At 41.7% G+C, this 20920-nt stretch overlaps 1 protein-coding gene across 1 annotated transcript in view; it reads right to left on the bottom strand.

The window, feature by feature from the left end:
• Nucleotides 1-19706, bottom strand: part of LOC129682643 (arylacetamide deacetylase-like 4 family member 1) — a 37517-nt gene extending 17811 nt beyond the window's left edge. The window contains exon 1 of the mRNA XM_055615075.1: nucleotides 19557-19706. Within this exon, the coding sequence (XP_055471050.1) occupies nucleotides 19557-19706 (150 nt within the window). The remainder of the gene's footprint in view (nucleotides 1-19556) is intronic.
• Nucleotides 19707-20920: the final 1214 nt, after the last annotated feature.

Genomic DNA, 20920 nt, shown 5'->3' with positions numbered 1-20920 from the left:
TTTTATGTGCAAGGGTGTTTTCTTCATGGATGTCTATGTATTGCATGTGTGCCTTGTAACCACAGGGCCAGAAGAGGGTGTCAGATCCCCTGGAACTGGAGTTGCAGATGGTTGTGAGCCATATGTGGGTGCTCAGAACTGAACCCTGGTCCTCTGCAAGAACAACAACTGCTCTTAGCCACTGAGCCATCCCACTGGCACCCAAGTGTGTTTTGTTTACTTGTTTTTGAAACACACGGCCTGAAACTCACTATGTAAAATAGGCTGGCCTCAGCCTCCTCTGCCTCCTGAGTGCTGGCATTACAGCACTGGCCCACCATGCCCTGCCTGGCTTGGTCTTTTCCAGGTCTTATCTTCTCAGCACTGTGTTCACAAGTAAGGCTGCACAATTCCCCTTGACAATTAGCTTACAATCTCATCAATGAGAAAAACTCTCTCTACCTCCATGTCTTCACATGGGTTGGTGATGGGGTGGTGATGGAGTGGGGGTCACCTGAGATTCTTTGAAGAGCTGGATTTGCATTTTTCCTTAACCACCACTTTTCCCACAGCATTTCCCCTATCATATTCTTGTGTCAAGTGGACCAATCCTAACTCCCCAAGGAAACCTTGCCATGAGGGCTGCTGTACCAACCTCTAAGTCACTCTATGCCTGCAAGAGCTGAGATAAGTCAGGGAATTAAATGATTCAGAGTCTCTGACCTCCTTAAGCTGCTCAGGTTGTTTCCCAAACATTTAGATGATCAATGGTTTAGTTCATCTAAAAGTTGCAAAAGTTAGTGTCTCATTTCTATAACTTTGTTTTTCATCCTTCTTCCGCATCCTTACCCATTAATTGCATGTCCCAAGTTCAGAGTCCCATGAAGAGGGAATCTTGCCTGTCTTGTATCCAGAAACCCCACTGCAAAGTTACACTGCAGTCTAAATGTTTTTTCTGATTTAAACTATGACTTGTACTATTATTTTGGAATTGTATTCAAATGACTGTTTGGATAGTCCCCTCCCATTTTAATTCATTTCATTAATATTTCTTATAAGTATATCCCAGGAAGAAAATTTCCAATATGACTAAAGTAACTTTCTTAAATAAAACAAGTTTTAAGCTGGGTGTGGCAGTGCATGCTTTTAATCCCAGCACTTGGCAGGCAGAGACAGGTGGGTCTTCGTGGTTTTGACACCACTTTGGTCTCCAATAGCAAGTTGCAGGCCATTCAGGTCAATGTGGTAAGATCCTATCTCAAAAAGTTTCAAATCAGGAGACTGACTCAGCAATTCTATTTGGCTTCCAGCACTCACATGCTAGCTCACAGCCATTTATTACTCCAGTCCATACCTAAGTCAAATTGTACCATATGTGGTGATAATCCCCCCCGCGAGCCATGTATTATCAAACACAAATCCTGGAACCAGGCATGGGAACTAGCCCTTTGAGTTGTAGGTCAGGGTAGGTCCAAGAGACTCCCCCAACAATATCAGCTGCTGCAGATAAAAATATAAACAGTAGGAGAGCGACAAGATGGCGGCACCGGGAGGACACTGTGTCTGAGGAGCCGGACAGCAGTGTTGACACAACGACCAGGAGACTGAACTCAGGGACCTAAAAAACCAGCGTTTGTGATTGCCAGGTGAGAGGAAAGCCTACGGTGGGACCGACCTCAGGTCACCCAGTCAATACCTGGTAAAGGTCCTGGGGACCGGCAGGCGCACCTGCTACCAGAGATCGGCGCACAAAGCCTCCTGCGGCACCCCAGCCAGGACCGGGACACACAGCCTCAGGCCCAGAGTGAGGCGGTCAGCCTACAGACCAGAGCACAGACCTCAATTGCCGGCCCAGAGCGGAGTGCACAGCCTCTGACCCAAAGCTGGGCGCATGGCCTCGGACCCAGATCGGCCACCCCAGCCACCATATCAGACGGGGGGGGGGGGGTGCACAGCTTCTAGCCCAGAGTGAGGCGCCAAGCCTCTGACCCAGAGCAGAGCCCTTAGTTGCCAGCTCAGAGAGGCGTGCACAGCCTCTGGCTCAGAAGGGGACACACACTGCCAGCCCAGATCAGAGCGCAGAGCCTGCGGACCAGAGCAGCGCCTGCAGCCGCCATCTCAGACCCGGGTGCACAGCCTCTGGACCAGAACGGTGCCCCTAGGTGCCATCCCATCCCAGACAGGAACACACAGCTTCTGGCCCAGAGTGAGGCGCCCAACCTCCAGAACAGAGAGGAGTGCACAGTCTCCAGACCAGAGCAGCACCCCAGCTGCCAGCTCAAACTTGGGTGCACAATCTCCCAGCCCAGAGAGGAGCACTTAGCTTCTGGCCCAGAGTCTTGCTGGGCGCTCCTCTCATTTGCTCAGACAGAACTGTGTGCCCCAGGGTACCAGACTGAGTTTCCCTGTTGGGAGAAAACCCCACAGCTAGGGAATCAGCAGGTTCTTAAGAGGGCTATACCTGGAAAACTGTAACAACAGCAGCAGCTCACTAAATTCAGAATGAGGAGAAACCCAGTAGTGGGGCAGCTGTCTTGAGGACTTCTATGGGTAAGAGGAGAGCCCCTCTGACTAACAAAGACCACAGCTACTCCTCAGGTCTGTACGCCTGAAGTGAGCAGTGGCAATATCTGAGAAACACTGGCCATACAGTGACCATACCCAAAAAGCAGAGGAGGTGTCTTTCAGGAAAAATCATCTTCTGTCCAAGGGGATTCTACCTACCTCAGGACTCCAGGAAGCACCAGAAACTAACAGCCAACACCTAAAAGAGCCCAATGTGTAGAGGTCAGCGTAAAAGCTCAACCAACAAAAGACAGAACAATAAGGCATCTCCAGAACCCACCCATCCAGGGACGAACAGCCCTGGACAATGCAGCATAATAGAAAATCAAAAAGATGACCTTACATCTATGCTGATGAAGAAGATAATAGAGGAAACAAATAAAATATATAAAGAAATAGAGGAAGATAAAATCAAACAGATCATGGCTATCCATAAAGAAATGGAGGAAGTTAAAGACAAGCAGATAATGGCCATCAGTGAAGAAATACGGGAAGATGTAGCCAAACAGTTTGTGGCCTTCCAGGAAGAAATAATTAAATCACTGAAAGAAATAAAATAAACAGAGTTGAAGGAACTAAAAGAAAAACAGAAAATACAATCAGACAGGTGAAGGAAGTAAACAAAACAACTCAAGATAGAATTGGAAAAAATAAAGAAAACAAAAATGGAGGAAATAATGGAGAGGAAGAATTTAGGGAAGAAAACAGGAACTAGAGAGGTAAGCATAATCAACAGACTACAAGAGATGGAAGAAAGAATCTCAGGTATGGAAGATACAATGGAAAAAAAATCGATGTATCCATCAAAGAAAATGTTAAATCCAAAATATTCCTGACAGAGACCATCCAAGAAATCCAAGACAATATGAAAAGACAAAACCTAAGAATAATAGGAATAGAGGAAAAAGAAGATTTCCTCCTCCAAGGCCCAGAAAATATTTTCTACAAAATCATTGAAGAAAATTTCCCCAACTTAAAGGAGAGGCCAATAAGAATACAAGAGGTCTACAGAACACCCAATGAATTAGACCAGAAAAGAAAATCCTCCTGCACATAATAATCAAAACAGTAAGTATACAGAACAAAGAAAAAATACTAAAAGCTGCAAGAGAAAAAATCCAAGTAACATATAATGGCAAACCCATTAGAATCACACCTGACTTTTCAACAGAGACTATGAAAGCCAGAAGGGCCTGGATGGATATCATGCAGGGCCTAAGAGAACATAGATGTCAGCCCAGGCTTCTATACTCTGCAAAACTCTCAGTCCTCATAGATGGAGAAAACAAGATATTCAATGACAAAAACAAATTTCAACAATACCTACACACAAATCCAGTGTTACAGAAGACACTAGAAGGGAAAATACAGCCCAAGAAAACTAGCTACTTTCAAGAAAACACAGGAAATAATTAACCTCACTACAGTAAAACAAAAAGCAACCAAGCACACAACCTTATGACCACAGCCAACATCAAAATCAATGGATCTAATAGCCACTGGTCATTAATCTCTCTCAACATCAATGGACTAAATTCTCCAATAAAAAGACACAGACTAACAGAATGGATATGTAAACAAAACCCAGCAATCTGTTGCATACAAGAAACACACCTAAGGCACAAAGATAGACATTACCTGAGGGTAAAGGGCAGGAAGACGGCTTTCCAAGCAAATGGACCCAAGAAGCAAGCAGAAGTAGTCATTCTAATATCAGATAAAAATAGACTTTCAACCAAAATTAATCAAAAGAGATGGGGAAGGGACACTTCATACTCATCAAGGGAAAATTCCATCAGGAAGACATCACAATCCTGAACATCTATGCCCCAAATACAAGAGCACCCACATTTGTAAAAGAAACATTGATAAAACTTAAACCACACATAGATCCCTACACATTAATAATGGGAGCCTTCAACACCCCACTCTCAATAAAGGACAGGTCAACAAAACAGAAATTAAACAAAGAAACAATGTCTCTAACAGAGGTCATGAATCAAATGGATCTCACAAACATTTACAGAACTTTACACCCAAACACAAAAGAATTTACCTTCTTCTCAGCACCTCAGGGAACCTTCTCCAAAATAGACCATATAGTTGGTCACAAAGCAAGCCTCAACAGATACAAGAAGATTGAAATAATCCCTTGTATCCTGTCTGATCACCATGGAATAAAGCTGGACCTCAACAACAACAGAAATAGCAAAAAGCCTACACACACATGGAAACTGAACAACTTGCTACTAAAAGACAGCTGGGTCAGGGAAGAAATAAAGAAAGAAATTAAAGTCTTCCTAGAACTCAATGAAAATGAAGACACAACATACTCAAACTTGTGGGACACAATGAAAGCAGTGCTAAGAGGAAAGTTCATAGCACTAAGTCCCTTCAAGAAGAAATCCGAGGCAGCTCATTCAAGCAACTTAATGGCTCACTTAAAAACCCTAGAAAAAGAAGAAGCAGACACACCAAAAAGGAGTAGATGGCTGGAAATAATCAAACTCAGGGCTGAAATCAATTAATTAGAAACAAATAAAACAATTCAAAGAATCAATGAAACCAAGAGCTGGTTCTTTGAGAAAATCAAAAGATCGCAAACCCTTAGCCAAGCTAACTAAAAGGCAGAGAGACACCATCCAAATCAACAAAATCAGAAATGAAAAGGGGGACATAACTACAGACACTGAGGAAATCCAAACAATCATTAGGACTTACTTCAAAAGTCTATATGCCACAAAATTTGAAAATCTAAATGAAATGGACAATTTTCTTGATCGATTTGACTTACCAAAGCTGAATCAGGACCAGGTAAATCAATTAAATAGTCCTATATCCCCCAAGGAAATAGAAGCGGTCATCGAAAGTCTCCCATTCAAAAAAAGCCCAGGACCAGATGGTTTCAGTGCAGAATTCTAACAGACCTTCAAAGAAGAGCTAACTCCAATTCTCTTCAAACTATTCCACAAAATAGAAACAGAAGGAGCATTACCAAACTCATTCTATGAAGCCATAGTCACCTTGGTAACTAAACCTCACAAAGACCCAACAAAGAAAGAAAATTTCAGGCCAATCTCCCTCATGAACATTGATGTAAAAATACTCAACAAAATACTTGCAAACCGGATCCAAGAACACATCAAAGATATTATCCACTATGACCAAGTAGGCTTCATCCCAGGTATGCAGGGGTGGTTCAATATATGGAAATCCATCAATGTGATCCACCATATTAACAAACTGAAAGAAAAAAACCACATGATAATCTCCCTAGATGCTGAAAAAGCATTTGACAAAATCCAACATCCATTCATGTTTAAAGTATTGGAGAGATCAGGGATACAAAGCACATATCTAAACATAGTAAAGGCGATATACAGCAAGCCTATAGCCAGCATCAAACTGAACAGAGAGAAACTTAAAGCAATCCCACTGAAATCAGGGACAAGACAAGGCTGTCCACTCTCTCCATATCTCTTCAACATAGTTCTGGAAGTCCTTGTTAGAGCAATAAGACAGTTGAAGGAGATCAAGGGGATACAAATTGGAATGGAAGAAGTCAAATTATCACTATTTGCAGATGATATGATAGTATATGTGAGTGACCCCAAAAATTCTACGAGGGAACTCCTACAGCTGATAAACACCTTCAGCAAAGTGGCTGGATACAAAATTAACTCAAAAAAATCAGTAGCCCTTCTGTATACAAAACACAAAAGGGCTGAGAAAGAAATTAGGAAAACACCCTTCACAATAGCCACAAATGTTATTAAGTACCTTGTTGTAACCCTAACCACAACTTGTATGAAAAAATTTCAAGTCTCTGAAGAAAGAATTAGAAGAAGATATGAGAAGATGGAAAGATCTCCCATGCTCATGGCTTGGCAGGATTAACATAGTAAAAATGGCCATCTTACCAAAAGCAATCTACAGATTCAATGCAATCCCTATCAAATAACCAACACATTCTTTACAGACCTGGAAAGAAAAATTTTCACCTTTGTATGGAATATGAAGAAACCCAGAATTGCTAAAACAATCCTCTACAATAAAAGATCTTCTGGAGGTATCTCCATCCCTGATCTTAAGCTTTACTATAGAGCAACAGTTATAAAAACTGGCATGGTCTTGGCATAGAAACAGAATGGTCAATCAATGGAATTGAACAGAAAACCCAGAAATAAACCCATACACTTATGGACACCTGATCTTTGACAAAGATGCCAAAACCATATAATGGAAAAAAGATAACATCTTTAACAAATGGTGCTGGTCTAACTGGATGTCTACATGTAGAAAAATGCAAATAGATCCACACTTATCACCCTGCACAAAACTAAAGTCCAAGTGGATCAAAGACCTCAACATAAAACCAGACAAATTAAATCAGTTAGAAGAAAACGTGGGGAATACCCTTGGACTCATTGGCACAAGAGACAACCTCCTGAACAGAACACTAACAGCACAGGCTCTAAGAGCAACAATCAATAAATGGGACCTAATGAAACTGAAAAGCTTCTGTAAAGCGAAGGACACCGTCAACAAAACAAAGCGACTGCTTACAGATTGGGAAAGAATCATCACCAACCCTTTATCTGATAGAGGACTCATATGCAGTATATATAAAGAACTAAAGAAGCTGAAAAGCAGCAAACCAAGTAATCCAATTAAAAAATGGGGAACAGAGCTAAAGAGAGAATTCTCTGTAGAGGAATATCGAATGGCAGAGAAGCACTTAAAGAAATGCTCAACCTCATTAGCCATCAGGGAAATGCAAATCAAAAGACCCTGAGATTTCACCTTACACCCATCAGAATGTCGAAGATAAAAAAACTCAAGTGACAACACATACTGGAGAGGTTGTAGAGAAAGGGGAACCCTCCTCCACTGCTGGTGGGACTGTAAACTTGTACAACCACTCTGGAAATCAATCTGGCGCTTTCTCAGACAACTAGGAATAGTGCTTCCTCAAGATCCAGCCATACCACTTCTAGGCATATATCCAAAAGAGGCTCAAGTACACAATAAGGACATTTGCTCAACCATGTTTGTAGCAGCTTTATTTGTAATAGCCAGAAGATGGAAACAACCCAGATGCCCCTCAACTGAAGAATGGATGCAGAAATTGTGGTGCATCTACTCAATGGAGTATTACTCTGCATTGAGAAATAAGGAAATCATGAAATTTGCAGGTAAATGGTGGGACCTGGAAAGGATCATCCTGAGTGAGCTGTCCCAGAAGTGGAAAGACACACACGGTATATACTCACTCATAGAGACATAATATAAGACAAACCTACTAAAATCTGTACATATAGAGAAACTGATCTAGAGGGAGGACTCTGACTAGAATGCTCAATCCGCATCCGAAGGCCAAAGAGGATGGACATCAGTAAAAGAAGAAGATGGGAAACAGCCTAGGGGCCTGCTGGGGAGGGCCTCTGGGGGGCTCTGCCCTGCAGACTGTCAGGGTGATCGCTGAGACTTATGGCCGATGGTCGGGCGAAGTGCATGGAATCTTATGTAAGATGTGGGAAATAGTAGGATCTGGAGAGGATGGGAACCTCACAAGGAGAGCAACAGAACCAGAAAATTTGAACACAGAGGTCTTCCCAGAGACTCATACCCCAACCAAGGACTATTCATGGAGATAACCTAAAACCCCTGCACAGATGTAGCACATGACAGTTCAGTGTCCAAGTGGGTTACATAGTAATGGGAAGAGGGACTGCCTCTGACATAATCTGATTGGCCTGCTCTTTGATCACCTCCCCCTGAGGGGGGAGCAGCCCTACCAGGCTTCAGAAGATGACAATGCAGCCATTCCTGATGTGATCTGATAGACTAAGATCAGAAGGAAGGAGAAGAGGACCTCTCCTATCAGTGGCCTTGGGGAGGGGCATGCGTGAAGAAAGGGGAGGGAGGGTGGAATCAGGAGGGGAGGAGGGAGGAGCTTATGGGGGGATACAAAGTGAATAAAGTGTAATTAATAATAATAAATTCAAATGTAAAAGTAAAGAAAAAATAAACAGTATAACAATAGTGCCATTGTCCTAGGTTGCCTTCCAGAGCTTGAAGATAAGACCCTGTTGCTGAAGACACCCCAGGACTTGGAGGAATTAAGCTGGAAGTGACTTAAAAGCTTCCTCCCTGAGGATTAGCTCTCATAATATCCGAACATGTCATACAAACTAGTAAAGAAGAAAAACAATCAGTAGGCCTACTGCTTTATAGAGGTACAAAGCCTATAAGTCACAGCAAGGACTCCAACATGGCTCCTGCCAACATGACTCCAGTGGCGCACTACTGCTTCTCTTAGCTTGTGGGTATCCAACAGCTGCCTAGTTGGACGTAAGGCCTACTTGGTATGAAGGGTTCGTGCTTGCTGTAAACCTGGACAAGTCCTCGGTGGTTGGAGAGGTCACAGTCCTTAGAGGAGAAACCACTCCTTCTGTTTTCCTGAACAAATGTAATTCCTCACTGTATTCTAAATACTTATTCTGAGGCCTACAGGTAAATATAGCTTTCATCACTCATCAAGGAAACTTCTTCTTGCAACACTGAGACCAACACAGGAAGCCACATTGGTCAAAATGCAGAGTATAAGTGGCTGGTAAGTGTCCAGTACAAGTGGAGACATCTACAATACAACCCCTGAACCTAAGGCACAGGGGGAAATGTGCAAGAGGAGCAGTGGAGAGACTGTAAAAGGCAGAGGCCAGGACTTACAGAGAGCCTGTTGTACAGGCTCTTCTAGACGTGGCAGGAAAGCTGAACCCTTGAAACCTCAACAATATGGCTGCCCAAACAAAAGCTACACAGAGACAACAGCAACTGACATGTCAGTGTGGATGGTGGAATTTCACAAGGCTCCACCTAGATGAAGACCTACAGGCCAGCACTGGCTGCAGAGAGAGGAAGAATCGTTTTCTCCAGGGATGAGCTCTCAACAGGCCATCCAGTCCCATGTGGGCAGCACTAAACACGTGTGTGTGAGCAACAACCCCAAATGGACTCTGCAGGACACACACACACACACACACACACACACACACACACACACACATTATGAATTTGAGAGGATGTGGAGGTCACAAAAGGAGCTGGAGCGGGGAGGGGTAGGAATAGAAATGATATAAATGCACCACTATGTTAAGGTCTGAAATTCTCAGAAGCCTGAAACGATTAACTCAAAAACTCTAGAAATCACATAATGTATACTAATTATAGACAAAAGTAGGTTTGGTGAAAGCATTTAATACTTGTATACAATGTGTTTATTCTATATTACTGTGCATACTCCCACTGATCACCTTCTTCTCCCAACTCCCACTTTCTGGTTTTTATGTTTGTTCTAAATCCAGTGAATTTCACTAGATATACTTACAGGAATGTGGGTAAGGAATTATTTGCAGGAGGAACTCACCACTGGCTATTTGTTGTGGGTATTAATATTTACTATTGATATATCTTTTAGTTAAGCAGTAGTTAGTCCTAAACCAGCTATATACCCAAATCACCACACAGAGACTAGGATTTATTTAATTAACCTAGAGCACAATGCTGGGCAATAGTTACTCCATCCTAAACCTCCAAGCCCACATTGTTTCCTCCCATTTAGATTTTACCCATTATGCTTGCTTTTAGTCGTATCTTAAGTCTGATCCATCTCTCCACATGATTCTAAGACCTCTCCTCCAGAGTCTTTCTCCTCCCTCTTCTTTCCCCTCTCCAGACCAGGATGTCTCATCCTATGCTCTCTATTGCTCAGAATTGGGGCTTGTTGTTAAATGAAAACATAGGGAACAAATGGTGGCATGTGTACACAAACTTGAGACAGATGATGCTTAGAATAAGCATCACAATGCGATGTCCGATTTGAAACCAGAGAGTGGAGTAGAGAAATCAGCATCTGAATGAACAAGGGTAAATTGTATACATTCCAAAAGAACATGATACCTACATTTCTCCCTCTAAGTCCAACAAAAGTCTCCTTTTCTTTCAATACAATAATAATAAAATTATCAACTCTATTAGGTAAAATTCACATGTGCAATATCCAGTCCATGTGCATCTGGCAACTTAGGAGAAAGTATTTTATCTATTCTGTCTTGACAAGCTTAGAGTTCTATACCTAAATTAACCTTTTTCCTTATTGGTATTATCTATATGAAAACATTTTTTTTTAATTTTAAACAACTTGTGCTCAGATTTTTTGGTTCTGTTGCTCTCCTTGTGGAGTTCCTGTCCTCTCCAGATCTAACTGTTTCCCACTTCTTTCCTAAGATTCCTTGCACTCTGCCCAAAGGTTGCCCATAAGTCTCAGCATCTACATTGATAGTCTGCAGGGCAGAGCTTTTCAGAGGTCCTCTGTGTCAGGCTTCTGACTTCTTCCCTCTTTTCTCCTTCTTCTGATGTCCATCCTCTTTGCCTTTCTGGATAGGAATTGAGCATTTTAGCAAGAGTCCTCCTTCTTGATTAGTTTCTTTGGGTGTACAGATTTTAGTAGGTTTATCCTATATTATATGTCTATATGAGTGAGTATATACCCTGTGCATCCCTCTGCTTCTGGGATAGCTCACTCAGGATGATCTTTTTCAGATCCCACCATTTACCTGCAAATTTCATGATTTCCTTGTTTTTTATTGCTGAGTAATATTCCATTGTGTAGATATACCACAATTTGTGCATCTATTCCTCCACTGAGGGGCATCTGGGCTGTTTCCAGCTTCTGGCTATTACAAATAAAGCTGCTACAAACATGGTTGAGCAAATGTCCTTATTGTGTACTTGAGAATCGTTTGGATATATGCCTAGGAGTGGTATAGCTGGATCTTGAGGAAGCACTATTCCTAGTTGTCTGAGAAAGCTCCAGATTGCTTTCCAGGGTGGTTGTACAAGTTTACATTCCCACCAGCAGTGGAGAAGGCACAGAGGTCTTTCCTGAGACTGATATTCCAACCAAGGACTATGCATGGAGGTAACCTAAGACCCCTGCACAGATGTAGCCCATGGGAGTTCAGTATCCAAGTGGGTTCCATTGCAATAGGAACAGGGACTGTCTCTGACATGAACTGATTGGCCTGCTCTTTAATATCCTCCCCTTAAGGGGGAAGCAGCATTACCAAGCCAGAGAAGAAGATAATGCAGCCACTCCTGATGAGACCTAATCGACTAGGATCAGAAGGAAGGAAAAGAAGTCTTCCCCTATCAGTGGACTTGGGGAGGGGCATGCATGCAGAAGGTGGAAGAAGGGAGGGATTGGGAAGGGAGGAGGGAGAGAACCACAGGGGGGATACAAAGTGAATAAAGTATAATTAATAAAGAAAAAAAATTCTAAACAACTTAAGCTTATTATGAAACTATCACTATTTGCTCTTCAACCTCATCAGAGACTTGAGAAGGAATAAAATTAGTTACTGGAGTAAATAGGAAGTGCATGTTAGCAGCTTCCAAAAAATAAAAAAACTGACAGACAGTTTGCTGCCTGAACAGTCACACATATCTCTCTATAACATTGGAGCATCATCTTCACACTTCTGGCTCAGAATATTTGACAGACATAAATGTGAAGCAGGAACTATTTAGGACTTGTTTACCCTGTCTTGGCAGAGTTTGGCAGTCGACATGTCCTGCATTTAAGCTTGCCTATTTTTGGCAGAATTTGTCTGTCATGAAGCAAGGCTATTTTCTTTACCTGAGTACCTCGTTTGACACATTTGAAGCCATCTCCATATGGAGGTTCTTCAATGCTCATCATCTTCTTTGAAGAAGGTGGGGTGGTGCCAGGAGATGACCTGTCTCATTGTCAAAGAATCTTTAAAATAATAAAGACATTTTAAAATGCCATATTCTGTAGGTCTCTGGAGTTTTTGAAGGCTTACCTATCTTTATATATATAATTGATCTGTCTACAAAATCATACCTATCTGTTAAACCTAGTATTTATACTCCTGTGATAAATTAGACTAGTGTCTGACATGACTATGAGTTGATTAACTAACAATTAACTATTACCTAATCTCCTAAACAGTTTTAAATAGCAGTTTACAAGTATTGGAAGTAACCTTGAATTTGTATCAATATACTAAAATTTATCAATGTATTAAAAATAGACTTATTTTTGCATCAATATACAAAATCCTATATCAGAGTTAAAAATAACCTTATTTGAGAATAACAAATAAAACCTCAAGTTCAGTAAATTCAATAATCTACCTTTTGTCTTATTACTCCTATAAGATATTCCTGTATTCCCTTTCTTTCTTTTCAACCCCTTTTCTCCTTATCTAAGAAAGACAGAGAAAAGAAAAAGGGAAAGAGAGAAATCCCTGAGTCTAACCTTGTTTTCTCTCTGAATAAGACCCATTAATAATTTATAACCATCTCCCAGTGACAATAAACATTCATAGACACAGAAAACAACCAAAAACCTACCCAACCCCTTTAAAGGAAAACTGGATGTTGTTCTCATGAATTTCTTCTAGCTGACCTTTTGGACATGCAGAAATCCAGTTAGGGGCCCAAAGGAAATTGTGCAAAATCATTAATTAAGCAAGCATTAACATTTGTGGTCCAGTCTTTGAATGTTGAGACATTTTAGGCTTAATAGAAGTCCTGTTTGGAACCGTCTAAAGTGCTGGACCAATTGAGATTAGTAGCTTTCTTCAAAGCTCTCTTGGGAGGAAGCCTTGATGAGAAACAGCAATTGAAGCAGTTGAGGCAGGAACAAGCAGAATGCTGGAACATGTAAGATGCTGGAACAGATGTGTCAATGTCTCAGCATGCTGGAAGGAGGATTTCTATCAGGTTTGATCCCGCGTCTCTGGTGTCTAGTTCTTTTGTTCTGCAAATATATAATTTCTCACAAGCATTATACAGTCAGTTCTAAAATTATGAATGTATGATATGTGCAGGATGAAACTGAACTGTAATCCAATTTTACCTATGCCAATTAAAAGAATGGCATAATACATTTTTGAGGATATTATAGCCAAGGATTTACTGCCCATGTATTGTTAAAGTTCTGGCTAGAGACATATTTTATGTCTCAGTCAGTTTTAGAGTTGTTTCCATGTAAAGGGCTCAGCAATATAAATTACCATTATTATTGAATATACAATCATTATCATGTTGAAATCAAAACAACGTTGTATAAATCAAAATATCTTTCCTGGGTTCTTGGGCACCTGTTGTATTAGGCCAAGTTGATACCTATCTCCTGAGAGAAGGCCTCCAACTAGAGAGAGAAGCTGGTTGCCTTGAAAAGCCATGTTTTAAGTAAATTTTATATAAACATTTTAATTTAGAGTTTAAGCATACCCTAGGCATCTTGTGCCCATTTAGAGGTTTAGGCATAGGTTTTTATATAAGTTGTAGCTATTTTTGTCCTATCCCTTGTTTTTTGTTTTTTGTTTTTTTTATATAAAATGGGCAGTTATGCCTTTATAGCCAAACTTTATATAAACCCCATTTAACTTTTAGCATTTAAGCATACCCTAGGCATCTTGTACCTGGGTTTTCACATTTGTCTTGGCTACCTTTGGTTTGCCTCCTTTTTTATATGGATGGACAATTCTGCCTTTTAAATATATGAATTACAATTTTTGAGTTTTTAGGACTTAACTAGGCTGGCATGTACTTTGCCACCTGTAAGCCCCCTGTATCTTTTTGGCATCAGGCATGACCAACATTTGTCCCCCATGAAAATGTCTCACATTTGAAAGGGTAAGCCAGCTTCCGGAGCAGTGTGACATCTTAATTTAGTCAGCATTTAAAAGTTTTTTGACAGGGCAGGCATGCACTTTGCATGTTTGTCTCCCAGCCTAATTTTGAGTCCTTACATTGACCAACAGAACATATTTCTTAAGTCAAAATGCCCTTTTGTAACCAGGTCTGTGGAAGTGCCAGTTTTTGGGATTGGCTGGCCTTTTTAGAGCAGTGTGACATCATCCTTCCTTTCATAAACCTAAAATTGATGTGAATTCAACTTTTAGATCAGTAAGGACATAACATCGATTATTAAGAAAAAAGAATTTACATGGTAACCTTAAGGAAATTTGCAAGCAGCTAAACAGCAGGAGTTGCCATCCTGGCTTTAATTATGTAAATTAGGCTGATTCAGAATCAGAGATCTGCCTCCTTCTTTTTGCTTTGTGTTGGGAATAAAGGCATGTGCCTTCACCAACTGCTTCAAATATTTTTTCTTAACTCCATATCATTGTAACTCAAAGACTTTAAATGAAAATCAAGCAAAGAGACAAGAAAATTTTAAGTTTTGGGTCAGTTGTGCCAATTTACGCTGTAACAAGCAAAGCCCAGTTGGTTATTTTTTGGAATGATAATTCAGTGAATTGGAGGACCCTTACCAGAAAGAGCTGTCAAATATCTTGCAGCCAGAGAGCTTTGATATTTAGTCGTTACTAATCTAATTATTAGGAAGAATGCCCTTTTTATTGTCTGTAATCTTGTAGCTGAACAGACAGTTGAGCATTAAAAGCCCTGGTTTGGGCTCAGTGATTAAGAGCACTGGCTGCTCTTCCAGAAGTCCAGAGTTCAATTCCCAGCAACCACATTGTGCCTCACAGCATCTATACTATGATCTAATGCCCTCTTCTGGCATGCAGGTGTACACGGAGATAGAGTGATCATATACATTAAATAAATAAATCAATCTTAAAAAGAGAGAAAGAAAGCTCTTGTTTGTCCTCACAAAAGTCTAGAGTTTCATTTCCAGGACTTGCATCAGGTACCCTCTTCTGACCTCTGTGGGTACTTGCTCCCCTTTTTGTCTCTCTCTCTTTGTCTCTTCTCAGACATACACAAACAAATGCCTTAAGAAAAGAAGAAAGAAAGGGAAAAGAAAAGAAAACCCTAATTGGCCTACTGTCATTCCTTGGCTTGGAGACTTTAATCAGATGGGTTAATAACGGCACCAACAGCTTTGTGGTCACAATCTTTGGCCATATTTGTGCCCAGAATGGATGAAAAGTTATGCATGTGAAATGTCCTTAGGGTTCAAAGACACCATATAGAAATTCTACTGTCCTGCAACTTTTATCATTTTACAACATAGATGGAAAAGAACTGTTTTCCAAGGTCTGATCATTTCCCTTCTGTCTTTATTCCTTAAATAGTAACTAAATATCTAGGGGCCTTTGCAAATTCTTTCTCTCTCTATTTCTCTCTCCCTCTCTCTCTCTCTCTCTCTTTCTGTGTGTGTGTGTGTGTGTGTGTGTGTGTGTGTGTGTGTGCTCATGATGATTTACCTTTTATGTGAAGGCTAGAGGACAACCTCAGCAGTTGTTCTTCAAAAGACACTACCCACCTTACTTTTCGAGACAAAAATCTCTCATTGGCCTGGAGCTTACTTAAGGAAGTTAGGGCAGCCAGCCCCAGGGACCCACATCTCACCTCCCCAGCACTGGGATTATGAGCAAAGGCCACCATTTCCAGCTATTTACAAGGTACTGGGAATCAAACCTAGGTCCTCATGCTTGCACAACAAGCATATTTTTTTCAGCATCCATATCACAATTTTTTTTAATTTCCATTTATTTACTTTACATTCTAAGGGTGCCCTCTCCCTCCTCTCCTCTCAGTCTTCCCTTCCCCTCCTTTCCATTTCCCCTCTCCTTCTACCCCAGAAAAGGGGAGTCCCCTTACCCCATATCAACTCTCCCAGCACATCAAGTCACATTGGGACTGAGCATGTCCTCATCCCCTGAGGCCAGGCAAGGCAGCCCTGCCAAGCAGAAGTGATCCAAAAGCAGGCAATAGAATCCATGTTAAAAGAGCTCACATTTGAGACCAAGCCACCCAGTGGCCACATATGGCCACCTAGGCAGGGGACCTAGGTGAAGATCATGCATGCTCCTCAGCTGCTGTCTCAGTCCTACACAACAAGCCTATTATAGACAGATTTATCTCCCCGGCCTGCGACCTCATCCTTAAAGGCAGAAGTTATAACAAGGACAGTCATCTTTCAAAATTGTGTGGCTCTTGATATTTAAAGATCACAAGGGGATGGGGAGATCTGTGTCACCATTAAAATGAAGGCATTGACTTCATTCCATACCTCCAAACTCAGGTCCTCTGTCTTCAGTACCCATGTTTACATTTCAAGTCAAGCTGAAGTCAGATTCTGCATTGAGCTTTAGTAATTCATTAGTAACATGGTTCTCAGACACCGGACCGTGGTAATTTGTCTTTCTGTTTTAGTTTTAGGCGGGATTAGGTCTGACCGTCTGCTGTGTGTTTTACTGATAATGTGATACGATGTCTCAAGAATGATTTCATTTCTTCCAGATTCCCATCAAACAATGATCCTCTTGATTCCCAAGCCCTTAGATAAGGAAGTTTGAGAAATTTGATCCTTGAGTAGATTTGATCCCTGTGCAACCTGAAAACCTTTTAAAAGTTGAGCAATGGTGTGTATGTGTATATATACATGTGCTCTCTCTGTCTGTGGACGTGTGTGTGCATGCCTGAAGTTGCATGTTCACCTGTATGAGCAGAGGCCAGTGCTGATATCTTCCTAATTTACTCTCTACCTTGTGTTTTTGAGTCAGAGTCTCTCTCTGAACCTGGAGCTCATCAGTCCTACAACCTGATAACCAGCTCCAAGGATCCTCCTGCCCTCACCTCCCCTACACTGCTATGCTCACCTCTTTATGTGATGCAAACTCGGGCGTTCATGTTTGTGCAACAAGCACTTGACCAACTCGGCCATCTTGCCAGCCCCTGAAAAACTCACTCTTTGGATTAAGGGCTATAAAGTCTCTAACGAGGGAAAGGTGGCATAGAAAGATGGAGAAATGAAGGGACATGGGGCAGAAACAGAGATTACAACAGAACAACGTTCCTCTGGGTCTGGTCTTTGTCTTTCATGGACAGGGAGTCAAAAATCCTAACACTGGCAGAGCAGTCCACTGTCATTCACCAGTACAGAAAGATGATTGGGATAGCCAACGAAAAACACATATGCCCTCAGGATAAAATTATTTGGGTTGGATTGGGGAGGTAAACATGTCCTTTTCTTTTCTTTTTTTATTTTTCTTTTTTTTTTTCTGGCTGTCAAGGCATTTGTTTCTTGGAAGAAATAGAGATGCAGAAGGGAACGAGTGATAAATCATTGGACCACAGACAATATTTTAGGGCAGTAACACTATTCCATATAATAATACTGTAATGGTGAATATGTGGCATATATATTTGCCAAAAATATAGTAATATATAAGCAGTGATATAGCAATGACTAGATCCCCATTCTATCTTAACAGCCCTTCTTCCTCATATGCAAGCCTCTCAGCATGCTCACATTAGGTATCACAGCTATCCCATTAAAGAGAGAAATCTCTGTTCATAACTACACCATCACATCCTGCCTTGTGTTTAGTGGTAGATTACCAGTTTAAAGAATGTATTCCAAATGTCACAACCTATGTACACAGTGACTATACAGAGTCTATGTAGTCATATACACTTAGGTATATTTTTCTTTTTTCTTTTTTCCATGCTTGTATTGAATTCCCTTCAGTGTTTCCTCTTTGCTTAAAAATTCTAAGTTTCTGTTAAGCTGACTCAACTTGAAGTTCTTTTTGGTGACAGAAATCAAGTACTGAGTCCCTGACTACAGTTGTTCAGGTGTCCCCTGGGAGCAGGAAGAACTCAAGCCATAAAGAAGATGATTTAGCTGTTGTTAGGATGTCATTTCTTATACTCAGTTAGTCTTACCCCTTCTGCCTGTCTCAGCTGATGGCTTTACACAAAGATCACACTTGTGTGTGGTGAAGAAGGGCCCATTACTAGGAAGACTTTCTCAATGTAGTAAAAGAAAAGAGGTCATGGCAACTTGATTTTTAAGAAGCAGAAGGTGTTGCTGGAGCATCGCTCATAGTAACAACTGTGTGAACTCCACTGCCACTCTACAGCTGGGGATGGGGCTCCACCAGGGAATGGAGCTAGCTGTCTCTCAACAGATTCATGCTCATGCAAGTGAGCAAAGGAAGGAGACTCTGCCAGGCAAATCAGAGCTTTAACCTGCTGCCTGGACATTCCATCTCACTGGGGGTAACACTGGTTTTCTTAGAAGACCCCCAGGGTCTTACATGATCCCTAAGTACAGCTTTTCTGAAGTTCCATCCATCCCTTCCTCCTCCACTCACTGGTAGACATACTGGACTCTGTCTACATGCTTGCCAGCACATATGCCCCTAAGTCACAGCTTGCTGTGCTCAAAGCCTGAAATTCATCTTCCCCCGTATTCCTCTACAACGTTATTAGTCTTTCAAAAATGGCCCAGAAGCCCTCCTGTCTGACCCTTGGTTTAAGGTTCTAAGGTTCATGGGTCTCATAAATCTATTGATAGAAACAATATTACTCCTCAGTTATTCTGTCCTTGGTCTGAGGGTCTCAGAAGAGACAGAGTAGAAGTCATTTTTTTCATCTTCCACAGACTCTACATAATAGATTAAGTTTCCACTGGTAACCTCTAACTCTCATCTAAGAGATAAAAAAAAATCTAGGTATGTCATTTATGGCTACTGGTCCCAACCATCCAAAAACATCAAAACAAACAAAAAAAAAAAGACACTGACTCTGAGAATTATCATAATGTTGGACTCCAGAACATCAACAGAAGGCTCATACCAAAGAGCAAAAGAATATATTGGTAGGGACTGAAAGACTCCTAGGCCAGGTCATTATGAACTACCCATTTTCCAATTCAAAGCGTACAATACAAAATTATTTCTTTTAAGAAATAAACTCCGTATATGTATTCCTGGCTAACACAACCTCTGCATGGAAAGTGAAAAGATAGCACACTCAGCCCATTAAATGAGCACAGTTTTAGCCATTGTCTAGAACACATGGTGCCTGGCATATCACTACAGCACATATCGGCCTGTTACACTATGTAGATTTTTTTTTTTTTTTACAAAATGCTTCCCCAACGCTTAACTTCTCTCTACCCTCATAGATCATAGTCATTAAGAAACGGAATTTACCCATGTCATCATCACACTGAAAAGGTAGTGCATAATCCAAATCTTCACGGGGTGTTGGAGAGCAGGAGGTACGTCAATAGTGAGGAGATGGTCTATGAGAATCCAGACATTGACTCCCATGACCAGAAGACACAAGGCAGCGAGGAACATTTCGACGGGATCCAAAAGCAGCATGGCACTCTTGTTTGTTCAGAGTGAGCAGAGGAAAACCTGTCCCTTAAGACTTCTTGTTCAGCCACAAACCCAGGCACCTTATAACCTGCTGAGAAACACCATGGCCTGACTCCACCTCACATAAGCTGTTCTTGATATTGAAAGCATCCTCTTGTGAACTCATTGCAACAGATCACAGCCTGGACAAGCTCCTACCCAGCAACAGTGGAGCCCTAGCACCATGTCCCAAGGTAGGTCAGTCTTTCATCATACCCAGCACTGACCATCCTGGATAGCAAATGGACTTCCAGCGGAGAAAAGACTGAATGGAAGGAGATGCCAGTCCACAGCCCGATCTGTGGGAGGTTGGGAAAATGGAATGGAGGTGTGTGCTGTTCTCTGTGATGCTCCTCTCAAGTGTGAAATCAGAGATTAGAGCAGTGGTGTGTGTGCCAAGGTAAACCACAATGAGGAAGAACACAATGGAGCGAGGGAGCAACCGAACATGTTCCTTCCTTACCTACCCATTTCTACTTCCTCGCCTGATCTGCTCAATGTCAAAACACACTGTGCCCTTGCTGACCTTGTTCTGACTCTTCTCCATGTGGATAAAACACTGGAACATCTAGGATAGCTTGTTTCATCTTCCGCAGAAACCTTGATACCAAGGCAGAAGTACTGAGTCCGTAGAAGATGCACACTATTGTACCTTGCTCTGCTGAGGGGGAGCACGGGAGACTTTAGATCAGGTGTTCTCAACCTGTGGGTCAAGACCTTTTGAGGGATGGAATGACTCTTGCAGAGGTCACCTAAGCCCTGTAGTGAGAATGTTGGTTCCTTTTAAAATGCAGTTATGGTATGTAAACATGTTTTCGTTTTGATCCCAGGTGTGGGATATGGGCTGCTTCAGATTGTTCACAGTAAATAATTGTGATTTGTCTTGTGCTCTAGCAGGGGCAAGATTCTGACAGCTGAAGGCAGTTTATGTTTGGAATCCTGGGGACTCTTGAGAGGGTAGAAAAATGCCAGAGGCCCGAGAGAAGGGTGGCTACTGCTGTACCTGCTGCTGCTGCTGGTCCCTGCATCTGTTGGTGGTCCCAGCTGCTGCTGGTTCCTGCTGCTGCTGTTGTGATTGCTGGATTGCAGGATTGCTGGATTGCTGGATTGCTGGTTGCTGGTTGCTGGTTGCCAAGTGGAGACAACCTGATAAC

This window comes from Psammomys obesus, unplaced genomic scaffold, assembly GCF_907164565.1.
Source record: "Psammomys obesus unplaced genomic scaffold, mPsaObe1.curated_primary_1811, whole genome shotgun sequence".
In the NCBI taxonomy this organism is placed as follows: domain Eukaryota; kingdom Metazoa; phylum Chordata; class Mammalia; order Rodentia; family Muridae; genus Psammomys; species Psammomys obesus.
Note: the sequence above shows the minus strand (reverse complement) of the source record. Positions and strands in the feature narration are given on the sequence as shown.